This window comes from Eurosta solidaginis, chromosome 1, assembly GCF_040869045.1.
Source record: "Eurosta solidaginis isolate ZX-2024a chromosome 1, ASM4086904v1, whole genome shotgun sequence".
Classification (NCBI taxonomy): domain Eukaryota; kingdom Metazoa; phylum Arthropoda; class Insecta; order Diptera; family Tephritidae; genus Eurosta; species Eurosta solidaginis.
The window spans coordinates 124447610-124469715 of record NC_090319.1 but is presented as its reverse complement, the minus strand read 5'-3'; the positions used below and the strand labels follow the sequence as shown (position 1 = coordinate 124469715).

At 37.5% G+C, this 22106-nt stretch overlaps 1 protein-coding gene across 16 annotated transcripts in view; it reads right to left on the bottom strand.

Moving 5' to 3' along the window:
- Mvl (Malvolio) overlaps positions 1-22106 on the bottom strand; it is a 1196163-nt gene that overhangs the window by 547267 nt on the left and 626790 nt on the right. For all 16 annotated transcript variants that reach the window (XM_067759805.1, XM_067759806.1, XM_067759808.1 and 13 more), the window contains one exon: positions 11576-12021. In XM_067759805.1, coding sequence (XP_067615906.1) covers positions 11576-12021 — 446 coding nt within the window. The remainder of the gene's footprint in view (positions 1-11575; positions 12022-22106) is intronic.

Genomic DNA, 22106 nt, shown 5'->3' with positions numbered 1-22106 from the left:
AAAAACAATTTACTCAATTGTTTAATAATAATTTATATCTAAACAATTGAAAAATAATTTTTTTTTCTTTTGCTTCATATTTCCATACAAATATTAAAAACAATTCCTAAAAACAAGCAGATTTTAGATGGGTCGACACATTTAAAATCCGGCAATAAAATAATAAAATAAAGAAGATAAATATAATAAGTAAAATTTTAAATTTTGAAAAAAAGGACTTGTACAAAAAAAAAATATATGTAAAATGTAAACATTTTTGAAAAAAAGGGGATATGCATTAAAATATAAACAATAAAAACATCAAGGTCAGCAGATCAAAAGCAAAGCAAACAACCTCTTTCACTACAATATCAAGTAACAATAAAATATCAAAATCATTGAAAAAATGACAAAGAATCTTATACAATTGTTCGCAAAACAATTATATAAAACTCTTTTTCTAAGGCGGATGGTGTAGCATTATATGTCATACCCACTTTAATGTAGCATTATGCTTCATACCCACTGTAACACACTTGCAATAATACGCATCATGAACTCCAAATATATTTTAGTAATAATCATATTACAATATTTTCCTACATAAATTATTGAACTAACCCAGACGTATAACTAACTTCAATGGAATGCCGAATATGAAACCCTTATCCGTTCACAGCCAATAAATTGCTTAGTACATACAAACCATTATGGGAACCAAATAAAAAGTACTCGCATCGATATGCCAACAGGCGTACAAACTTACATACTTGCGTGTACGCATAGCCTTAACCAAAGTACTCACATTGATCTGCCGACATTGCTAAATAACATATACAAAACTACATGTATAGAGTCAAGCATACTAAACTACCATGTATACAAAGACTGTATACAAACATACATGTACTCATACCCCATTTTCAATGTACATATTTTTAGTTATTAGTATTAAGATATTTATGAATGTATAGGTTAAGTAAATTACTATATAAGACAAAGAATTTATTGAGTAAACAGAGATTTAATGTTTGCACATCAAAGTAGCAACTTGTCTTTTCATTTCCACACTTTCAACTTGTCTTCTACAAATCCAAACTTTTCAATAGACGTAACTATTTGATGAAATTTGATGAATTTTGAAGCTTCTAGCCGTAAAAAAGGGGAAAAAATGACAGTTTATATGGGGTATATAATATATTGTAACGAATGTTAGCAGCACTGAGCGATGCTATCGTCTCTAAGCCGATGCTAAGCAGTGACGTGAATGCACATCAATAATTCAATCATTATGTATCTACATAAACGAAACAATAACTGCGTCTACATATATGTACCATGTACGTATACGAGCAGCGGAGAGTCAATGCACTAACACATGCATATATCTGAGAAGTTTGTGAGCTACTGGACTAGTAGATTCTGGAAGCGCCTAAAAGATGTATAAAATTGTGCAATTTTAGTTATAGCTGAGAAGTTTGAGAGCTCATGACATTGCTAGTAGATTCTAGAAAACTGCGAACGAGGAAACCAAAGAGTATAAAAGGCGACAGATGTAGAGGCGCTGTAATTCAGTTTGAGTTGAGCTATCAATCAGTTTGATTAAGCACGCGATCTGGCGGCCAATAGTAGAGTTTCATTTGAGTTATCAATCAGTTTGGTTATTAAGCCAGCGAGTATCAAAGTATAAGTGTTATTGTGAAGTACTTTAATAAAGGCACTTTTTCCATTGTTCAATATTGGAGTTATTTATTCAACAGTTTAGTAATTCGAACTTAGCAGAGGATTGCAAATAAGAGGATTTGCAAGTAAATTCGTTACAATTGGTGTCAGAAGAGGAATTGTTGAATAAATTCTAGAGGACAACAAGGACATGGCAAAGTTAAGTGAATTGAAGATCCCGCAACTGAAGAAGGAGTTGGAGAACCGTGGATTGAATACAACCGGAATTAAACTCGAACTTCAGGCACGACTACGAGAGGCAATGGAATTAGAAGGAATTGACGTGGAAGAGTATGTCTTTCATCTTGATGGCGATGAGACAACAAAATTGGAAGGGAAAAATGAAACACCGCAGACAATGGCGAACACAGACTTGAATATGATATTGGCTGCAATATCGGCACAAATGTCCGAAATGTCATCACAAATAGCCACTAACATGTCATCTCAACTGGAATCGCAAAAGACAGATATAACATCTAAGATGGAAACACAACTAGAAGAACAGAAAACGTATATGTCATCACAGATGGAATCCCAAGAGACACGTATAACATCAAAGATTGAAGAGACGCGTATTTCGGAAATGTCAGCACAAATTTCAGCACAGATATCATCTCAGATCTCCACACAACTAGAAGAGCAGGAAGCCCGTATATCTTAACTGGAAGCTCATATGGAAGAAAAACTAACCCAGTTTCATGAAGGCTTCAGTGGTCGACAGGATAAAATCGAGGCCGAGGTGGATGCTTTGAGAGGACGTATCTAGCAGTTACAACTAAATCGTCCAGCAGTTTCAGCGAGTAATCCAAAGGTAAAAACACCATCCTTTGACGGTTCTGTTCCTTTCCAGGTCTTTAAGCTACAGTTTGAGAAGACGGCAGGAATGAACAACTGGAATGTGGAAGATAAAGTTGTGGCACTCTTCGTAGCATTGAAAGGACCAGCTGCCGAAATCTTACAGACTATTCCAGAGTACGAACGGAACAGTTATGACGCATTGATGGCTGCTGTAGAACGGCGATACGGAAGCGAACACAGGAAACAGATATTCCAAATTGAGTTGCAAAACCGCTACCAAAAAGCAAATGAGACATTGCAGGAGTTTGCTTCAGATATTGAAAGATTGGCTCATCTTGCAAATGCGGACGCACCCATGGAATACACTGAAAGGGTAAAAATTCAGAGCTTTATAAATGGCATACGAGATGTGGAAACGAAGCGGGCTACATATGCGAATCCAAAACTAACATTTGCTGAAACGGTATCGCATGCTCTGATTCAGGAAACATCGTCGCTTCTGTGTAAGCCAGTTTTCAAAGCACGCCGTGTGGAAGTAGAAAGGCCAGAGTGGTTGACACAATTTTGGAAGCACTGAAGGGATCTCAACAGAAGAATGCCGGAGTTATTAAATTTTTCAAGTGCGGCAACCCAGGTCACATTGCACGTCATTGCGATCTTGGTCCTAATAGTTCCAACAATTTGGGTGGCCGTAAACGCAAAGCTGGCGGAAATGAGCAAGAGCGTTTTGGATGTAAAGAACGAAAACTTGCCCCGGCTATTGAATGTCCTGTGATATCTGTGTCGCAGATTGGAAGGAAATCAAGCAGTCTTACCATCAGAGGGAATGTGGATGGTAAAGAGCGTGTACTGACTGTAGATACGGGGGCATCTCATTCCTTGATTCGATCTGATTTGGTCTACAGGAGAGTAAAGTCATTACCTGGAGCAAGGTTGCGTACTGTCACAGGCGAGTATAACCAAGTCCGGGGAGAAGTGATCTGTGAAGTCTTAATTGGGAAGGTCATGGTTTTACACAAATTCCTTGTGGCGGAGATTGTTGATGAAGTTATATTGGGAGTGGATTTCTTGGTTGACCATGACATCAAGATCGATATGCGGAGAAGGGTGATGCATTATGAGAACCAAGATGTGCCACTTAACTTCAGTTTGGAAAAAGGATTCAGCAGTAAGCGAGTGCTGGTGGAGAAGACTCGACAAAGGCCACGAAAGTCAAAAGGAAAGGTTGATGGATCGAATGTGCCAAATAAAGCGAAATTAAAAGTACTTGCGAGAAAAAGACTGGCATCGACAAAGCCTAATGGATGCACTAAAATGACTGAAAGAATTTTTCAGAAAGAATGCAAGGATGGTTTCAAGCCAGCGCGCACTTCTGTTGGGAAACGTCGGAACGATACTGAGTATGTGACGCCAATCCGTCAAGAGCAAGCTCTACAAAGTAGTTCTTCATTGGCCAAGCAACAGAGTGCGAGAGAACGATCCAGAATAATGAGTAGTAAGATGGAACACAGGTACGACAAAGAAAATAATTCGGAAGGTTTCCGGGAGGGAGATTTGGTACTGCTATACAACCCTCACCAGGTGGAAAGGGGTTCCATCCAAATATCGGTGCAGTTGGGAAGGCCCATACAGAGTTGTGAAGACGATCAGTGATGTCATCTACCGCATACAAGCAATTGGGAAATCACGAAAAAGAAGAGTGGTACATTTGGCGATGCTAGCAGCGTTTAGATCGAGATATTTGTCTGATCGGGACGATCAGACTTAGGTGGAGGGCAGTGAAACGAATGTTAGCAGCACTGAGCGATGCTATCGTCTCTAAGCCGATGCTAAGCAGTGACGTGAATGCACATCAATAATTCAATCATTATCTATCTACATAAACGAAACAATAACTGCGTCTACATATATGTACCATGTACGTATACGAGCAGCGGAGAGTCAATGCACTAACACATGCATATATCTGAGAAGTTTGAGAGCTACTGGACTAGTAGATTCTGGAAGCGCCTAACAGATGTATAAAATTGTGCAATTTTAGTTATAGCTGAGAAGTTTGAGAGCTCATGGACAATGCAAGTAGATTCTAGAAAAATGCGAACGAGGAAACCAAAGAGTATAAAAGGCGACAGATGTAGAGGCGCTGTAATTCAGTTTGAGTTGAGCTATCAATCAGTTTGATTAAGCATGGGATCTCGCGGCCAATAGTAGAGTTTAAGTTGAGTTATCAATCAGTTTGGTTATTAAGTCAGCGAGTAGCAAAGTATAGGTGTTATTGTGAAGTACTTTAATAAAGGCCATTTTTCCATTGTTCAATATTGGAGTTATTTATTCAACAGTTTAGTGATTCGAACTTAGCAGAGGATTGCAAATAAGAGGACTTACAAGTAAATTCGTTACAATATTAATACGCTAACAAAATTTCCATACAATCAATTGACAGGCTGCTTTGCATAGTTAGCATACGTAAAATCATATAAAGGGCTCATTACTGATACTTAGCATAGACTTGACTTGGCTTGAGAACTTTACTTCACTTAAAGTTCTGTTAAATGAACATTGCATGTTACTGAATACTCAAAACTTAGCAACACTTAACTTGACTTAGAAGTCTGTTGAATTTTGATTTTCTATGTAAGTTCTAAGTGACGTTTACATTTTGAGATGCCATTTGTTTGTTTCTATTTCATTTTGACATTTTGTCACACAAATTGACATTTATTTAAAAATAAATTTCAACGCTGATTATGATGCCAGATTGTATGCGCCAAGTGGAGTATAATCGTGGCTAAGTTGCCAAGTTTACGACAAGTCAAGTCAAGTCTATGCTAAGTATCAGTAATGGGGGCTTAAAAGTTATATGAATCGATTCGTATGGATCAGCCGCAGTGCATAGGTCTATTTTTATTAACAAATATTACTCTACTTGTTTTTTGTAAATTCGAACAATCTCTGCAATATCGAAATTTACTTTCGTGCACAAAAATGCGCCATCTGTCGGACCAATTATGTTAGTGCTCTAAGACACAAACCTACATATTATGTCGAATTCGAAATTCGAAAAGCCTACATATATAGTATATATATTATATACATATATGTACGTACGCGCCAGACGGTGAAAGAATAAAACACAGTTTTCCATTGTTGCCACTTACCTATATTGGTCTGTACCAAAATCCTAAAATAATTGTTCCAAAATAATTGCTAGCGCACAAAAAAACTTTAAAGGGAAGTAATTTTTAACCGGCCAATTTTTTTCGACAAATTTTAATTATGCGTAAATGCATAGGTCTTTATTTAACAGATTCTTTGTTTTTTATTTTAGTTGCTTAAAAAAAACATGAAACCACAAATAATGATTTAGCTTTTGTTAAAATTAACTATATTTATTTATAGCAATTAATGGCAAATTTGCCCGAAAATGTGTTTGCATTTGTAGATTTAATACTCATTTTAGGTAAAGTACGTCTTATATTGAAAAAAAAATTAATAAATAAATTTGCTACAAAAATATAACATTAAATATTTTATGTTGTCTTTTATGCTAATTTACTTTATTTCTTATTTTATTATATATTCTTCTATTTCAACTTAGTTTATTATTATTTAAATACAACTTGACTGAAACGGAAAATTTCACGCTGTATATTAAACAAAAAAAAACGTCCCAAAAACGTTTTTGATTTTAGGTCAAAACGGCAACCGGCATCATAGCGGCCGTATTGCATAGGCAGTATATTACCCACTATCTATATATTAATACGCTAACAAAATTTCCATACAATCAATTGACAGGCTGCTTCGCATAGTTAGCATACGTAAAATCATATAAAAGCTATATGAATCGATTCGTATGGATCATCCGCAGTGCAAAGGCATATTTTTGTTAACAAATATTACTCTATTTGTTTTTAATTTATAGAAAAAGTTTATTGTAAATTCGAACAATGTCTCCAAGTATCGAAATTTACTTTCGTGCACAAAAGCGCGCCATCAGTAGGACCAATTATCTAAGTGCTCTAAGACACAACGCAACATATGTAACCCCGCTTAATTCTGATTTTTAAGGCTGTCTAACTCTGTAATATATTTTGCTTTTGGAAAAATGACCTATTTGAAAAAAAAATAAGCTGGCTGAAAAACAGCGGCCGTATTGCGTAGGCTGTATATTACCTACTATATTTATTATTGGGCTAGCTTTGCTGGATGCTTAGATCCCATAAATCTAATTTGTTTATGTCGCTTAAAGTTATGAAATTAATTTTATTTTAGTAATTATGTTTGCGTGAATAATATCAATGTTTTTTTCTTTTCTTTTTAATTTATTCTGCTTTATTATATCTTAGTATTACATCGTTCACAGACGATATTTTATGGTAGATATGGTCACTGTTTATTTAATTCACTTAATTTTTTTCTTTAATTAAAATTTTTTTTAGTAAACCATGCCTTCCCATTACATAATTTTTTTATATTTTTATATTATTTTTTGTGAAGGTATCCTCTATTCTATTCGAAAATTTCGTTTTGTGTCACCCTTACATATTACATATGTATTAAGCGCCAATTGCATACCTAACGGGTGGTGTGAAATAGGCTAAATTCCTTTAGCACATTTCGTCGTTTTTAACTAAAAGTTCGTATTTTTTGAATTATGGCACTATTGAAGTAAATGGGCGATATATGTATATGTAGTTTATATGGGTGATATAGGCCTACTGGGGAACCGAGCACCCAAAACTAACTTCGGTAGCGCGCAACGGCGTACCTGCCGGGTTGTGTAGAAAAAGCAATTTTTGAATTCAATTTCAAGTAATTTCACCATAATTAATGTCAATTTCATTTGATTTTACAAATTTTTTTTTATTTTTGTTTAAGGAGCTCCATACCAAAACGTTATAATTACATTTGAAAAGTTTGTAGAAAATTTAAGGAAATGTAATCAAAAGGTATAACGTCTTAGATCAAATTCAAAATTTTAATCAAAATTTTAAGTAAGTTAGACCAGTTTGCTATATTTCCACTCACTGCTTAATTATTAATGCATTATTGCACTACCCTCAACACTGAATGCATAGACTGAGTTGAACAAAATACAGGTTGGTCAAATTTCGAACACAGGCGATACTAGTACCTTTTAAAGGTGCTAGTACTACTATCGCTACGAAGCGAGCAGAACTAGCTAATGCGTTTTACGTAGCTTCACAAACAGCTGTTCGTTCTTTCGATCATTTATCTATAATACAAAGGAACTCGTTCCACGATATTGTAATAGCAACAGAAATAAAATTTGCTCGATCAAAGTGCAGGGCTTTAATTAGAAATGTACTGAGTCCATATTTTAAAAAGCGGTTAATATCCGACCTGCTCTCTGAGGGCACAACTCATCCTGAAGGAATACAGGAGCAGTGGGAGCATATCTCCAAAGCACTTCATACTGCCGCCGAGGAAAAAATTGGTTACCGGCGGCCACGAAAAAACAACTGGTATGATGAAGAATGCCGCGTTGCAACCGAAAGAAAAGACGCTGCCTACAGGGCTACGTTAAAAGCGAGCGCGACAAGAGGAGTGTGTGAACGCTATCGTGAGTTGAAAAGGGAAGCGAGACGCCTGTTCAGGAAGAAAAAAGCAGAAGCAGAAAGGCGTGAGTGCGAGGAGCTTGAGCTGCTAGCCACCAGGAATAACGCCCGAAAATTCTACCAAAAAATACGGCGACAGACGGAAGGTTTTAAGACCGGGGCAAACTCCTGTAGGAATGAAAACGGCGACCTTGTAACTGATGTCCAGAGAGTGCTTAGATTATGGAGGGAACACTTCTCTGCTCTCCTAAATGGAGGCAGCAATTCACCGCGCAGAGATGAAGAACCCGATCCCGCAATCGATGATGATGGAATATATGTCCCCCCACCCGATTATGACGAAGTTAGAATAGCAATAACCAAATTGAAAAACAACAAGGCCGTGGGCGCTGATGGATTGCCTGCGGAGCTATTCAAGTTCGGCAGCGAGGAGTTGGTAAGGCGCATGCAGCAGCTTCTTAGCAAAATATGGGCGGACGAAAGCATGCCCGACGGTTGGAATCTAAGTGTTCTTTGCCCAGTCCACAAGAAGGGGGATACTGCAAAATGCACCAACTATCGTGGAATCAGCCTTCTTAATATCGCATATAAGGTCCTTTCAAGTGTATTGTGCGAAAGATTGAAGCCCACCGTGAACCGGCTGATTGGACCTTATCAGTGCGGCTTCAGACCTGGTAAATCTACCATCGACCAGATTTTCACAATGCGCCAAATCTTGGAAAAAACCCGTGAAAAGAGAATCGACACACATCACCTCTTCGTCGACTTTAAAGCCGCCTTCGACAGCACGAAAAGGAGCTGCCTATATGCCGCTATGTCTGAATTTGGTTTCCCCGCAAAACTTATACGGCTGTGCAAAATGACGTTGAGCAACACCATCAGCTCAGTCACAACCACCGAGTTGAGCATGCCCTACCAATTTGCAATGGCTCGAGTCCTTCCTATATAGCATTGCATAGCTTCTTTGTCTACTTGCGGACTTAGAAACCAGTTATATATTTCTGCAATCAGAGATTCAATTTCATTCGGAAGTAGCTTCGAAGCAGATAAAACAGCCAATTGAATCGAGTGGCAGACACACGGAACTAAAATGATTTTAGGTTGATGTTGCTTCAATAAAGTTACTGCGCCTCGATTTCTGCCTACCATAACGCTAGCATTATCTGTTCCTAAGCCCCTCAAATGTTCAACATCCAACCCAAATTCATTCAATGTTCTTAAAATTTAAGCAGTCAATCCCTTTGACGTGCAATCCTCGATAACTGGTAGTTTAAGAAATATGTTCACAACTGATTTACTATTGCAACTATAATATCTTATTACTATTCCGAGGAACTTATTAACGCTTATGTTGGTGGACTCAATGGATTGTTATCTATGTCGGATATTACTTACTTACTTACTTATTTGGCGCTTAACCGTCTGAACGGTTATGGCCGACCAACAAGGCGCGCCAGTCGCTCCTTCGCTCCGCCAACCGGCGCCAATTGGTCACACCAAGGGAGTTTAAATCGTTTTCCACCTGGTCCTTCCAACGGAGTGGGGGCCGCCCTCTACCTCTGCTTCCATAGGCGGGTTCCGATAGAAACACTTTCTTGGCCGGAAATCATCTTTCATTCGCATAACATGGCCTAGCCAGCGCAGCCGCTGCGTTTTAATTCGCTGGACTATGTTGGTGTCTGCGTATAGCTCGTACAGCTCATCATTAAATCTTCTTCGGTACTAGCCATCGCCAACGCGTAGAGGTCCATAAATCTTTCGAAGAACTTTTCTCTCGAACACTCCAAACGCCGCTTCATCTGCTGATGTCATGGTCCATGCTTCTGCCCCATATAGCAGGACGGGTACGATAAGTGACTTGTAGAGTATGATTTTCGTTCGACGAGAGAGGACTTTACTTTTCAATTGCATACTTAGTCCAAGGTAGCATTTATTGGCAAGACTAAATTTTTTACTAGATGTATAAAATGTTTAAAATGCTAAGATTTTTATGAAAAAATGAATAAAATGCTTGAAACGCTGCCTTAAATTTTTAGCTTTTTTTTAGCTTTTTTTGTCCATTTATCTTCTTTTCTGAAAAAGTTCTGGCAACACTGATCACTTTACCAAAAAGTGCATCGCCATTCATATGTTGCCTTCGCACTTTAAATACGTAAACAGCATCTTCATCAAATACAGCTGGACCAATCATTGCTTTGGTCTCATTCGGAAATCCGCGTACCAATCTCGCACTCCAATTCGGCAGTTTAGATGTATGTAAATAACTATAGGCCGCGGCACAAAAAATTTTTTTATGTAGATGCGTTTAATACAAGCTTATGAATTCCAGTAACATTGCCACAATCAACCAATATGTTGCGTTTGTAAATATGAAGGAACTTCAGACTTGGAAATTGAAGTTTATTTCGCCTTGCCCATTCACATACAAAATTTCGCGAAGCACTGTTATAAATATTCTCCCTATACAAAAAAATACTTGCTAACATATTTTGTGTCGAATTCATTTGTTATATTGCAGTTTTTAATTGCGAAAAATGTTAGAAAAGTTACCAACAAGTGGGATAAATAACTTCACTCGCAAAGTGTGCCAGCACCCTTAAGAGCCCATTAATGATACTTAGCATAGACTTGACTTGGCGTAAACTTGGCAACTTAGCCACGATTATATTCCACTTAGCACATACAATCTGGCATCATAATCATAAATGTCAATTTTTATGACAAAATGTCAAAATGAAATGGAAACAAACAAATGGCGCCTCAAAATGTAAACGTCACTTAGAACTTACATAGAAAATCAAAATTCAATAGACTTCTAAGTCAAGTTAAGTGTTGCTAAGTTTTGAGTAATCAGTAACATGCAATGTTCATTTAACAGAACTGTAAGTGACAGTTCTCAAGTCAAGTCTATGCTGAGTATCAGTAATGGGCCCTTTAGCCGAAGCTAAAGTCAAATTCTTCTTCTTATGTCTTGTTTGCAACAAAAGGTTCAAGTTGGCTACTTTTTTGTGCCACATTACACAGGACTCATTTTCCAAAATATCAATTCAAAACGAGAATCTATATCCCACCTTTAATGTTTACATTCGGTGGTTCTTTTAAATATACAGATACATGTTAGTAGTCATAGTTTTTACACCAAAAGAAAGGAAGCTAATAAAAACAACAATTCAGGTTTTTTTTTTCTTGAATTAACAGCTATACAGAGTAAAATTGATCGCAACTATAGCGTGCTACGCCTATCTCACTGAAAACCCTGTGATCAAGGCCTGAAAAAAGCAACATCCAAATCTTTAAAAATAAGTTTTTCATTTGTATCTTATCCGATGAAATTTTTTGTTGATTTGTCTGTTAAAACGGCCACTTAGAATAAACAATTTGTGCGAAGATGATTCAATAGCTTTTCGCGATAACCCATAATTCGGTTGGTTTTACCAGAGTTTTTCTTTTAGTGTATATTTTAGATTTACTCTTAATTATCTTTTACTTACACTCCATTTACAAATTCACCCATTATGCCAATACAGGACGTGAAAGCTATTGTTGGTATGGCGGCAAAAGGCAACTGCAGCGACATTACTGCGTTCAATACATCATTTAAACTCGTTAGATCCTCCATGCGGGTAAAAAATGCCAAACAAAAAGTAGGTACAATGGCAATTAAACGAGTGAACAGCACTCGACGCCACCGAGGCCATTGAAGATTTAAAAAGCCTTCCATCGAAAATTGGCCTGCATATGTTCCGGTCATTGTAGAACTTTGTCCTGCTGCTAAAATTCCAATACCCCATATATACATAGCTACTGCGCCGAAAGTGCAACCTAAGAACAAGCCACCCTTATAGATATCGGCGTCGATGGGATCTGTGTTGTTGTTATTGTCTGCAAACGATACTTTTGCATCATCATACATTGTTTGATTTACACAAACATTAAGCTAAAGTTAAGAGAAAAAGTAAGTTAAGTATTATATTTCATATTCATATGTATTAAGTCAATGGCAGCAACCTTACTGACTAGATTTACAAACTAACTTGAAACCAAATAACAATTAAATCAAGGACCAGATAAATTGTCTCAATAGTAAGACTCAAAAATAACACACAGAGAAAAAACAATTGTAAATCGAACAAAGTTGACTTAGTTAAAGAATTTTGTATGGGGCCCAAGAAACTTGTACCTACATTCTACCAAAGTACTTACATAATTTATGTTCGACAATGGAAACAAAGCTTAGGCAATTTATTACCTAATCAGTTATTATTTATTAAGATGATGAAAACACTTAGTAGGTTAATTATGCCTAAGTTTTAGTTGTGGTATACGCGATTTTAAGTTAATTTTACAATAGTTTTTCTCTGTGTGTAATTTAAACAAGGACTTGGACATTCCAAAGTGAAGATTTAGCTTTCTAGACAGATTATTAAACACTTCCAGGCTTCTAATGACAGGGGCAAAGCTAAGGTAGCTCGTTCTCAAAACATCAATGTAAAATATATTATGAGAGCGTAGAGATCTACCAAAAGAAATTAAGCTAGTAAAATTAACTAATCCGGTGTTTTGTTCTTGAATTATTTATTATTGCAGTAGTTATTCAGTCAAATTGATCACTTAATTGTTAATCCATAGGAGGTTTTTGACAAGAGTACAAACTTGGTCAAAGTATTGGTCTCAAGTTAACGATATTCTGTTAAAATGCCAGATTCTCTATCAATTCAGCTGATTTTTCTATTAAAGGATTAACGTATGTAATATCAACAGCTACTTTAATGTTTTAACATTCTTCATTGGTATTTTTAGGGTGACATTAATAATTGTTAGTTAACACACCAGAGCTAAGCGATCATTGTGGTGTGACGGTAGCATGCTACACCTACCACACCAAAAATCTAAGGTTTTTTATTTGTAATTTTTTTACAAAGCTATGGCTTAGATTTGATTAACTTTCTTTTGTTGATTTGATTGTTAAAATGGTTAATTCAGAATCAAAAATTTGTGTGAAATCGATTCAACAGCTTTTTGCGATCGGTAGAAATTGACAGAAATGTCGGTTTAATGGACCCGTAATGTGCTTGATTTTACCAGTTTTTTTCTTTCCGTGCAATGTCATAAATAAGCATTTAATTTTGAACTGAAGACATGCAGTGGCAAAATGTTTATAAGCATTCACCTGTTTATATAAGGAGCAAGGGATTATCAAAATGGAGGGGTTGAAGACCAACCCGTATGAATTTATTTTCACTATGCGCTAAATCTTGGAAAAAACCTCACACACATCACTTTTTCGTCGATTTAAAGCCGCCTTTAACCGCACGAAAAGCAGCTGCCTGTATGCCGCTATTTCTGAGTTTGGTTTCCCCGCAAAACTTATACCGCCCTGCAAAATAACTTTGAGCAACAGCACCATCTCAATCAAAATAGGAAAGGACCTCATTGAGCTATTCGAAATTAAAATAGGTTTCAGACAGGGTGACCCCCTATCATACGATTGCTTTAATTTGATGCTGGAGAAAATTATATAAGCTGCATAACTTAACCGCTCTGGAACAATCTTATATATTATTTCTAATTGCTGTTTTTATGTGCAGGTCCCTCTTTCGCTCTTATTTGGAATCTAAATCTATAAATAAAGTTTTGGTTGTAAAGATGGAGATTAGTGCTCTTAGCGAGCTTTGGGCATTATTGGTCATAGTGCTTTTGTTTAGTTATATTTTATTAAAATAATTTGTTAAAAATAAACGATTGTGAGCACATAAAGAAATCTATTTGTACTATGGAACTATTGTGGATATTTGATTAGAACTAACACTACATTACCGGCAGTTGCTAACATTCGCCAGATGGCAGCGCAAGCCCATGTAAGTTTTTATTGATAGATGATTGATTGATAGAACCGCCGATTTCAGTTGATATTTAATATGAGACTTTTATATTTGTTGCGCAAGATGCGCACGGGTCCGGCTAGTAATCTATAAAAGCGTATGGCGTATTGTGACGAATATTAACATCACTAGGTGATACTATCATCACTAAGCAGCCTCTCGTATGTACGTAAATAAACCAGTCATCAGCTCCACACATACATACAAGGCAACGGAGAGATACTCATAAACACATGTAATCATCGGCCGAAGTAGTACTCACATACACACACGCATATGGCTATGCAAAAGAATATAAACTACAAGTATATATGTACATATTGTTTTTTTTGTTGTTTATTTTTTTTTGTATTTCCTGGAAGGAGGAAATGCTTTATGCACTGACCGGGATATTTAAGCCTCACTGTGAGGCTTTCCGAGTGTAGGACTCCCTTCTTCCATGAAGGCCTACCCACTAAAACCTAACCTCCCACGGCCCGCGCAAATCCCCGTACCTGGGACCGCGTTTAGCATTACTTCAGGTATGGGTGCTCGCTAAGTGAGCTCTATGGCTACTCTCACGCTAATGGGCTAGGCATCCGTCTTCTCGTTTACTGATAAGTATATGCCTCACATATGTGCTGACCGTATCTCATCTGCCTCTTCGACAGGTTATGTTATTGATGACACTGCCCGGGGATAGGTCGCCAAGTACCTCTTCTACCCTCATTCGCTGATCGGAGAAGTGCCTGCATTCGAATAAGGTGTGGCGTACATAGTTTATTTTCCCACAGTACAGGCAGCTCGGGTTATCAACCTTACCCATTCTGTATAGGTATTTGCGGAAGTAACCGTGTCCCGTTAGAAACTGGGTCAGATAAGAGCCTACCTCTCCGTGTGGTCGCTTCAACCATGGATTCAGTTCAGGTATTAGTTCCCTAGTCCACTTTCCTACGATGCTGTTGCGCCACTGATCTTGCCAGCGTCCGATCGATTCTTCTCGCACCTGCATGGTAACAGCAGCTCTACTTGCTTGCGATCCGTTGTCGTATATTGCTTTTCTTTCCTCAACGATATATAGGAATGGTTCCCGCAACGACCAGGGCAGCTTCAGCTGATACCGTGCGGTAAGCCGAAGATATTCGCAGCGCCCCTCTGCGTTGGACCGAGGTGAGGGCGACTCGGTTCTTCCGGTATTTCATTGCGTTCGCCCAGATTTCTGCACCATATAAGAGAATAGAATCCGAGGCTGATGGAAGCAACTTCCTTGTGCATGGCTTTGGGCCACCTGTGTTTGCCATTAATCTACTCAAATGCGCTATTGTGCGCGCAGCTCTTTCGCAGGCCCCTCTTATGTGATCCGAGAAGTTGAGTTTGCTGTCTGACCTCACTCCCAGATATTTCGTTGAAGCGAGTGTTTCTATTGGCTGGTCCCCAACCATCATGTTCCTGGTAGTAGGAATGCGTCTCTTTGTGAGGATGGCGATCTCCGTTTTTGCTGTTGCTAACTGGAGACCGTGCTCAGCCATCGACCTATTTACATTACGCATGACCTGGTTTAATTTTAGCTGTGCCCGCTCGCAGCATGATGCTGTTATCACAGCTGCCACGTCGTCTGCAAAGGCAACGAGGCATGTCTAATCGAAGAAGACTGTCGTAAGTTTTATTCCAGAGATCGGGACTTAGTACCGAACCCTGGGGTGCTCCGCCTGTTATTTTTACCTTTTTTTGACCGTGAGTGGTTTCATATATTAGATACCTGTCTCTTAAGTTGTCCCTTAAAATTTCTAACAAATATTGCGGTACTTTTAAAGTGCTTTCTAGTGCCTCAAGCATGTCCTGCCACCTAGCTGAGTAAAAGTGTTTTTGACGTCCAGCGTGACCAGCAACACTATAGGTCTTGCTCTGTGCCACGCTGTCTCGGCTTTCTTGACTGCGTCTATGCAACATAAGTTCTGGGCAGTTATTTGCAGCTAGCCTAATTGCCTCCGCGGGTATTCCGTCGGGCCCAGGTGCTTTCCTAGGTTTCATAGTTCGCACGGCAGTTTTAAGCTCTTCTTCTTGGAATGGCTCCACGTTGCGGTCTTCATGGATAACGTACCCGTCCTCCCTAGGCAGTTGGGTGGGAAACAGGCCATCCACAATGTTCCTTATTTGGTTCTCGTCCATCAGCTGGTTTGGCGAACGGAACTTCTTTATTGCTATCTTATATCCCTGCCCCCAGGGGTCTCGATCCACTTCTTCGCAAAGCGCTTTCCAGCACGTAAGCTTGCTTTGCTTAACGGCAGCACTAAGAGCTTTCTTCGCTCCTTTGTACGCTTCCGGCATTTCTAGAGCCTCAGGCCTGCCGCGCGCGCGAGTTGCTAGCCTTTGCATCCTGTGGCATATTTTCCGCAGCTCCGCGATTTCGCTGTTCCACCAGTATACCTGCTTTTTACCCATCCACATTCCTCTCCGTGGCATAGAGAAATTGCAAGCGTGGCGAAGACAGCTCATTGTCTTTTCAACCGTTTCTTCCGTCGCACTGGAGTTGTTGATTATCCGTCGGGCATCCGCCAGTACTGATGCGGAGAACGTGGCAGAGTCGACCTTGGATGCGCCCCATGCTATTGTACTGCGTGGCCCGCTCGGAATCTGCCTCTGACCGAGATCGTTTAGGTGGAAAGTGATGTAGTTGTGATCGCTGCCAGTCAGATCCTCTATCACTCTCCATCGAGCAGCGGTGAGCAGCAGGCTTTCTGACACTAGTGTTACATCGGGATCGAGTATCCAAAGCCTGGCCGTCGGTATGTAGGGGTCGTACCAGTGTTAAGCACGTTCAAACCGAGCCTGGCTGTCATCTCAAGGACTAACCTACCAGGGGTGTTAGTCTGCGGCATTCCCCATTCGACGGCTCTTGCGTTAAAGTCTCCCGCCACAACCATGTTACCAGTTAAGTCCTCAGGTCGTCTTCAATAAGTTCAAGCTTGTCCCTGAATGTTTGAATGGGATCATTCGGGGACAAGTAGCAGCTTACTATTGTGGTATTATTAATTAGGCAGACGTAGCCTTGTCCGGCAACACGATTCACAATATTGGCGCTTGCATCTGCCATCCAGAATGCGGCGGTGCCGGTGTTGTCTATGTGCCAATCATTTCGGGCTCTATATGGTTCGCTGATGATAACGCAGTTAGCTTTATGGTCTAAGACCAACTGTTGTAGTAGCTCATCAGCAAGCCTGCTCCGGTTTAGGTTGCCTTGGATAAAACTAATCACTATTGAATTTACATTTTGGCCTTTGCAACAGCGAGTACCGCTCTGAAAATGTTACATGCTCCAGATCCACGGACATGATCGAGCTTCTTTGTATTACACAGGTAACATTTTCGAGCTGCGGTACAGGCATTCAGCGTTCCGGTGTCCGTAGCCGAGATACCTAAAGCAGCGTTGCACTTTTGCTCGCTGTCTGATTCGGCACTGTATCCATCCGATAAGAATTTTAACGCTTTTGAGTAGGACGTTGCCAATTTCCCGTCCACTTCGACGCCCGCCATTTTCTGTTCTCGTTAGTTTGCTGCGAACACAGATACACGGAGAGGTCTAGTAATTTCTTCTTCTCCGGCCTAGCTTGTTGTTGTTGTTGTAGCAATGTTTCGCCCCACCTAATAGCTGCGACCGATCACAAATTGTCATCAATATCCTCTAACGGGAGTTCAAGGAAACTTGCTGTTTCGAAAGGGGTGGACTATAATGAGAGGGGTGTTAGAGGCGTTGTAGCATTATACGTCATACCCACTGTAAGGTACCATTATACCTCACAACGACTGTAACACACTTGCGGTATTACGCTGTATAAATTTCAAATATATTTTAGTAGTAATCATATTACATATATCATTCACAGCTAATCAATTATACATATAAACATACAACCCATTGTAATTATACATACTAACATACAAGCCTCTTTTGGGAAAATACCGAAACACTCAAACTGATCTGCTGACGCTGCTAAATGTACAAAACCACATGTATGGAGTTATGCATACAAAAATACATGTATACAAAGACCGTATACAAACAGACATGTATGCATTCTCCATTCCCTATGTACTTATTTTTAGTTATTAGTATTTAGATATTTATTAATGTATAGGTTAAGCAAATTAGTATAAAAGACAAGAATTTATTCAATAAAGTGAAGATTTAAGTCGCAACCTTTAACTTGCAACGTCTTCTTATTCCATCGAACTTTTCATGGCGATACTGCCAGTTTAGATCAAATCAGCACAAGTGCTAAAAACGATCTAACTGGAAAAGATCCGGCCAGTTCAATTTTTTAAAAAAAGTTGCTGATCAAGCAATAAAAAAAAAAATTTTTTTTTCTAAGATCCAGCCAGTTATTAGAAATCCTGCAAATTTGGCAAAGAGCAAAGGATAAACAACACAGTTATTAATCCTGCAAAAATTGGTAACACAGAATGAGCAAAAGGAGCAAAGGGTAAACAACACAGTTATTAAAAATCCTGCAAAAATTGGTAACACAGAAGGAGCAAAAGGGAGAAAAGGAAATTATGATCGACAACCTAATAAAATGCATTAACAATTAACGCGAGAAGTTTCGACAACAATATGCACATCTTTTAAAACGCATAAACCTGAGCAATCTGATACAACTAACAGCAGAAACTGGAGAGCGGACTTAAAACAATCAGCGCTGGCAGCGTAGATATGAAACATTGATAACCAGCAAAATACTAAATGGCAGCAATTTAGACTAAAGTAGGTATACAATTTATAATGTTAAGTATATTTAAAATTTTAGAATCAATTGAGCGGCCTTATGGACGCTAAACCATTAGCAAAAACGAAAGTTTTTGCTTAGGATTTTTTTTTCTCTTTTAGTAGGAAATAAAACTAATTAAAATTTTTATTTTGAACAAATTTCCTTTGAAACATTGAAAATCTGTACTATTTAACTCAAAAAAAAAAACAAAAAAAAAATAATAAATATTATAAAGTATGTACAAACAATTTCTTTAAAAAAAAAAATATAATATAAAAATTTACTCAGTTAAAATTTAAAAAATAAAATTTTTTATAGAAAAAGAAAAGTAAATTGGAATATTTAGGAAACTTCTAAAACCTCTAGAGAAATCCCATGGAACATTTTAATAAAATTTAAAAATTTAAACTACTCTGTACATTACTATTAAAATGCAAAGAAACCCCTCAGATCTTCCTCTCTATTGGTGGGATGAAAATACCCAACACACTAGGGACCTACCCAAAGAACTAGAAGGTTTAAAGAAATTGTGGAAGATAATAGGTATGGAAAGGGAACCCACAATTGAGGACATTATAAACCCCACTACCAGGGTGGAAGAAATAATGCGAATGATGAGGAAAGTGTTTCCCAACAATGCCAAATGCTAAGTAGCATCTGAAAAAAAAAAAAACAAAAAATTAATAAATCGTTTTCAACCTAAAAATTAGGAAAAAAGATTGAAGCCCAATGTGGCGTAGAGAAAAAAAAATGTTTTTTACATCAAAATTAAACAAATTTTTCCAACAAAATTTTTCTTAAACTTTTATGCCAACTAAATAAGGAAAAAATAAATGGAATGCATAAAATAAAGAATACAATCAAAGTTTTTTTTTAGTTATTTCAACTCTCATAAAAGCAGAGGAAAATTTCAAGATGCCTTGGTGGACAAAAATAGCCCAAGTCATTATGGTAGCCATAGCTGGCTATGAAGTAGGAAAAGAAAGCTCTGAAACAAGAGATAACAAAATAATCAAGTACGAGCCATCAACTAGGGTAGATACAGAAAGTACTCCGAACATCCCGGATGTTTGGTTAGCAATTATAGGTTGCGTATTCATGCTATTGATCATCACAATAGCCATGACCCTCAAAAACTATATGAAGCACAAATTTAGGCAGGTAAAACCCGCCACAACTCGTATCTAACCCATTACCAGTACCAAACCAAAACTGAGGAAGAGCGATAAATTCAAACCCAACAAGTAAGAACGGGACTGTCTTCGGCTGAGCCGAAGACTTCATACCTTTCATGAATGGAGCTGAACAATAATCTTATCCCGTTCGTAATCTCCGAATAATCGGATGTATAAGATAAGAAATATATAGTGAACAGATCTGCATACCTTAACGATTTTTAAGATAAATATAAAATAAAAAACAGGTAGGTACTTTGTGTGAGGATGCAAAGTTTCTGGTTTTTTGTGGTCTGCGTGTAAAAACTATGACTAAGAATCACGTATTTCAAAAATATATGACGTAAACGTAACTATTTGATGAAATTTGATGAATTTTGAAGCTTCTAGCCGTAAAAAAGGGGCAAAAATGACAGTTTGTATGAAGTGTATAATATATATACCACCGATATCTATAATTTTTTCAGACAACAATATATGCTATATTCGTAAGCATTTTGTGAAATTTGAAGCTTCTAGCTGTTAAAATGGGGTAGAAATTGCGAAAAGTTTCTTATCTGAACAATCGGTTGTATGAGATATATACTATATATACCATCGATATCAATGATTTTCTCAGACAACAATATATGCTATATATGTAAGCATATGGTGAAATTTGAAGCGTCTAGCTGTTAAAAAGGGGCAGAAATTGCGCAAAGTTTCTTAACTGAACAATCGGTTGTATGAGATATATACTATATATACCATCGATCTCAATGATTTTTTCAGACAACAATATAATCTATACACGTAAGCATTTGGTGAAAGTTGAAGCTTCTAGCTGTTAAAACGGGGAAGAAATTGCGCAGTTTCTTATCTGAACAATCGGTTGTATGGGATATATACTATATATACCACCGGTATCTATGATTTTCTCAGACAACAATATATGCTATACACGTAAGCATTTAGTGAAATTTGAACATATCTAAACGATTTTTAAGATAAATATAAAATAAAAAATAGGTAGGTAATCTGTGTGAGGATGCAAAGCTTCACGTTTTTTGTGGTCTGCATGTAAAAACTATGACTACGAATCACGTATTTCAAAAATATATGACGTAAACGTAACTATTTGATGAAATTTGATAAATTTTGAAGCTTCTAGCCGTAAAAAAGGGGCAAAAATGACAGTTTGTATGAAGTGTATAATATATATACCACCGATATCTATAATTTTTTCAGACAACAATATATGCTATATCCGTAAGCATTTTGTGAAATTTGAAGCTTCTAGCTGTTAAAATGGGGTAGAAATTGCGAAAAGTTTCTTATCTGAACAATCGGTTGTATGAGATATATACTATATATACCATCGATCTCAATGATTTTTTCAGACAACAATATATGCTATATATGTAAGCATATGGTGAAATTTGAAGCGTCTAGCTGTTAAAAAGGGGCAGAAATTGCGCAAAGTTTCTTAACTGAACAATCGGTTGTATGAGATATATACTATATATACCATCGATCTCAATGATTTTTTCAGACAACAATATAATCTATACACGTAAGCATTTGGTGAAAGTTGAAGCTTCTAGCTGTTAAAACGGGGAAGAAATTGCGCAGTTTCTTATCTGAACAATCGGTTGTATGGGATATATACTATATATACCACCGGTATCTATGATTTTCTCAGACAACAATATATGCTATACACGTAAGCATTTAGTGAAATTTGAACATATCTAAACGATTTTTAAGATAAATATAAAATAAAAAATAGGTAGGTAATCTGTGTGAGGATGCAAAGCTTCACGTTTTTTGTGGTCTGCATGTAAAAACTATGACTACGAATCACGTATTTCAAAAATATATGACGTAAACGTAACTATTTGATGAAATTTGATGAATTTTGAAGCTTCTAGCCGTAAAAAAGGGGCAAAAATGACAGTTTGTATGAAGTGTATAATATATATACCACCGATATCTATAATTTTTTCAGACAACAATATATGCTATATCCGTAAGCATTTTGTGAAATTTGAAGCTTCTAGCTGTTAAAACGGGGCAGAAATTGCGCAAAGTTTCTTATCTGAACAATCGGTTGTATGAGATATATACTATATATACCACCGATCTCTATGATTTTTTCAGACAACAATATATGCTATATACGTAAGCATTTGGTGAAATTTGAAGCTTCTAGCTGTTAAAATGGGGTAGAAATTGCGAAAA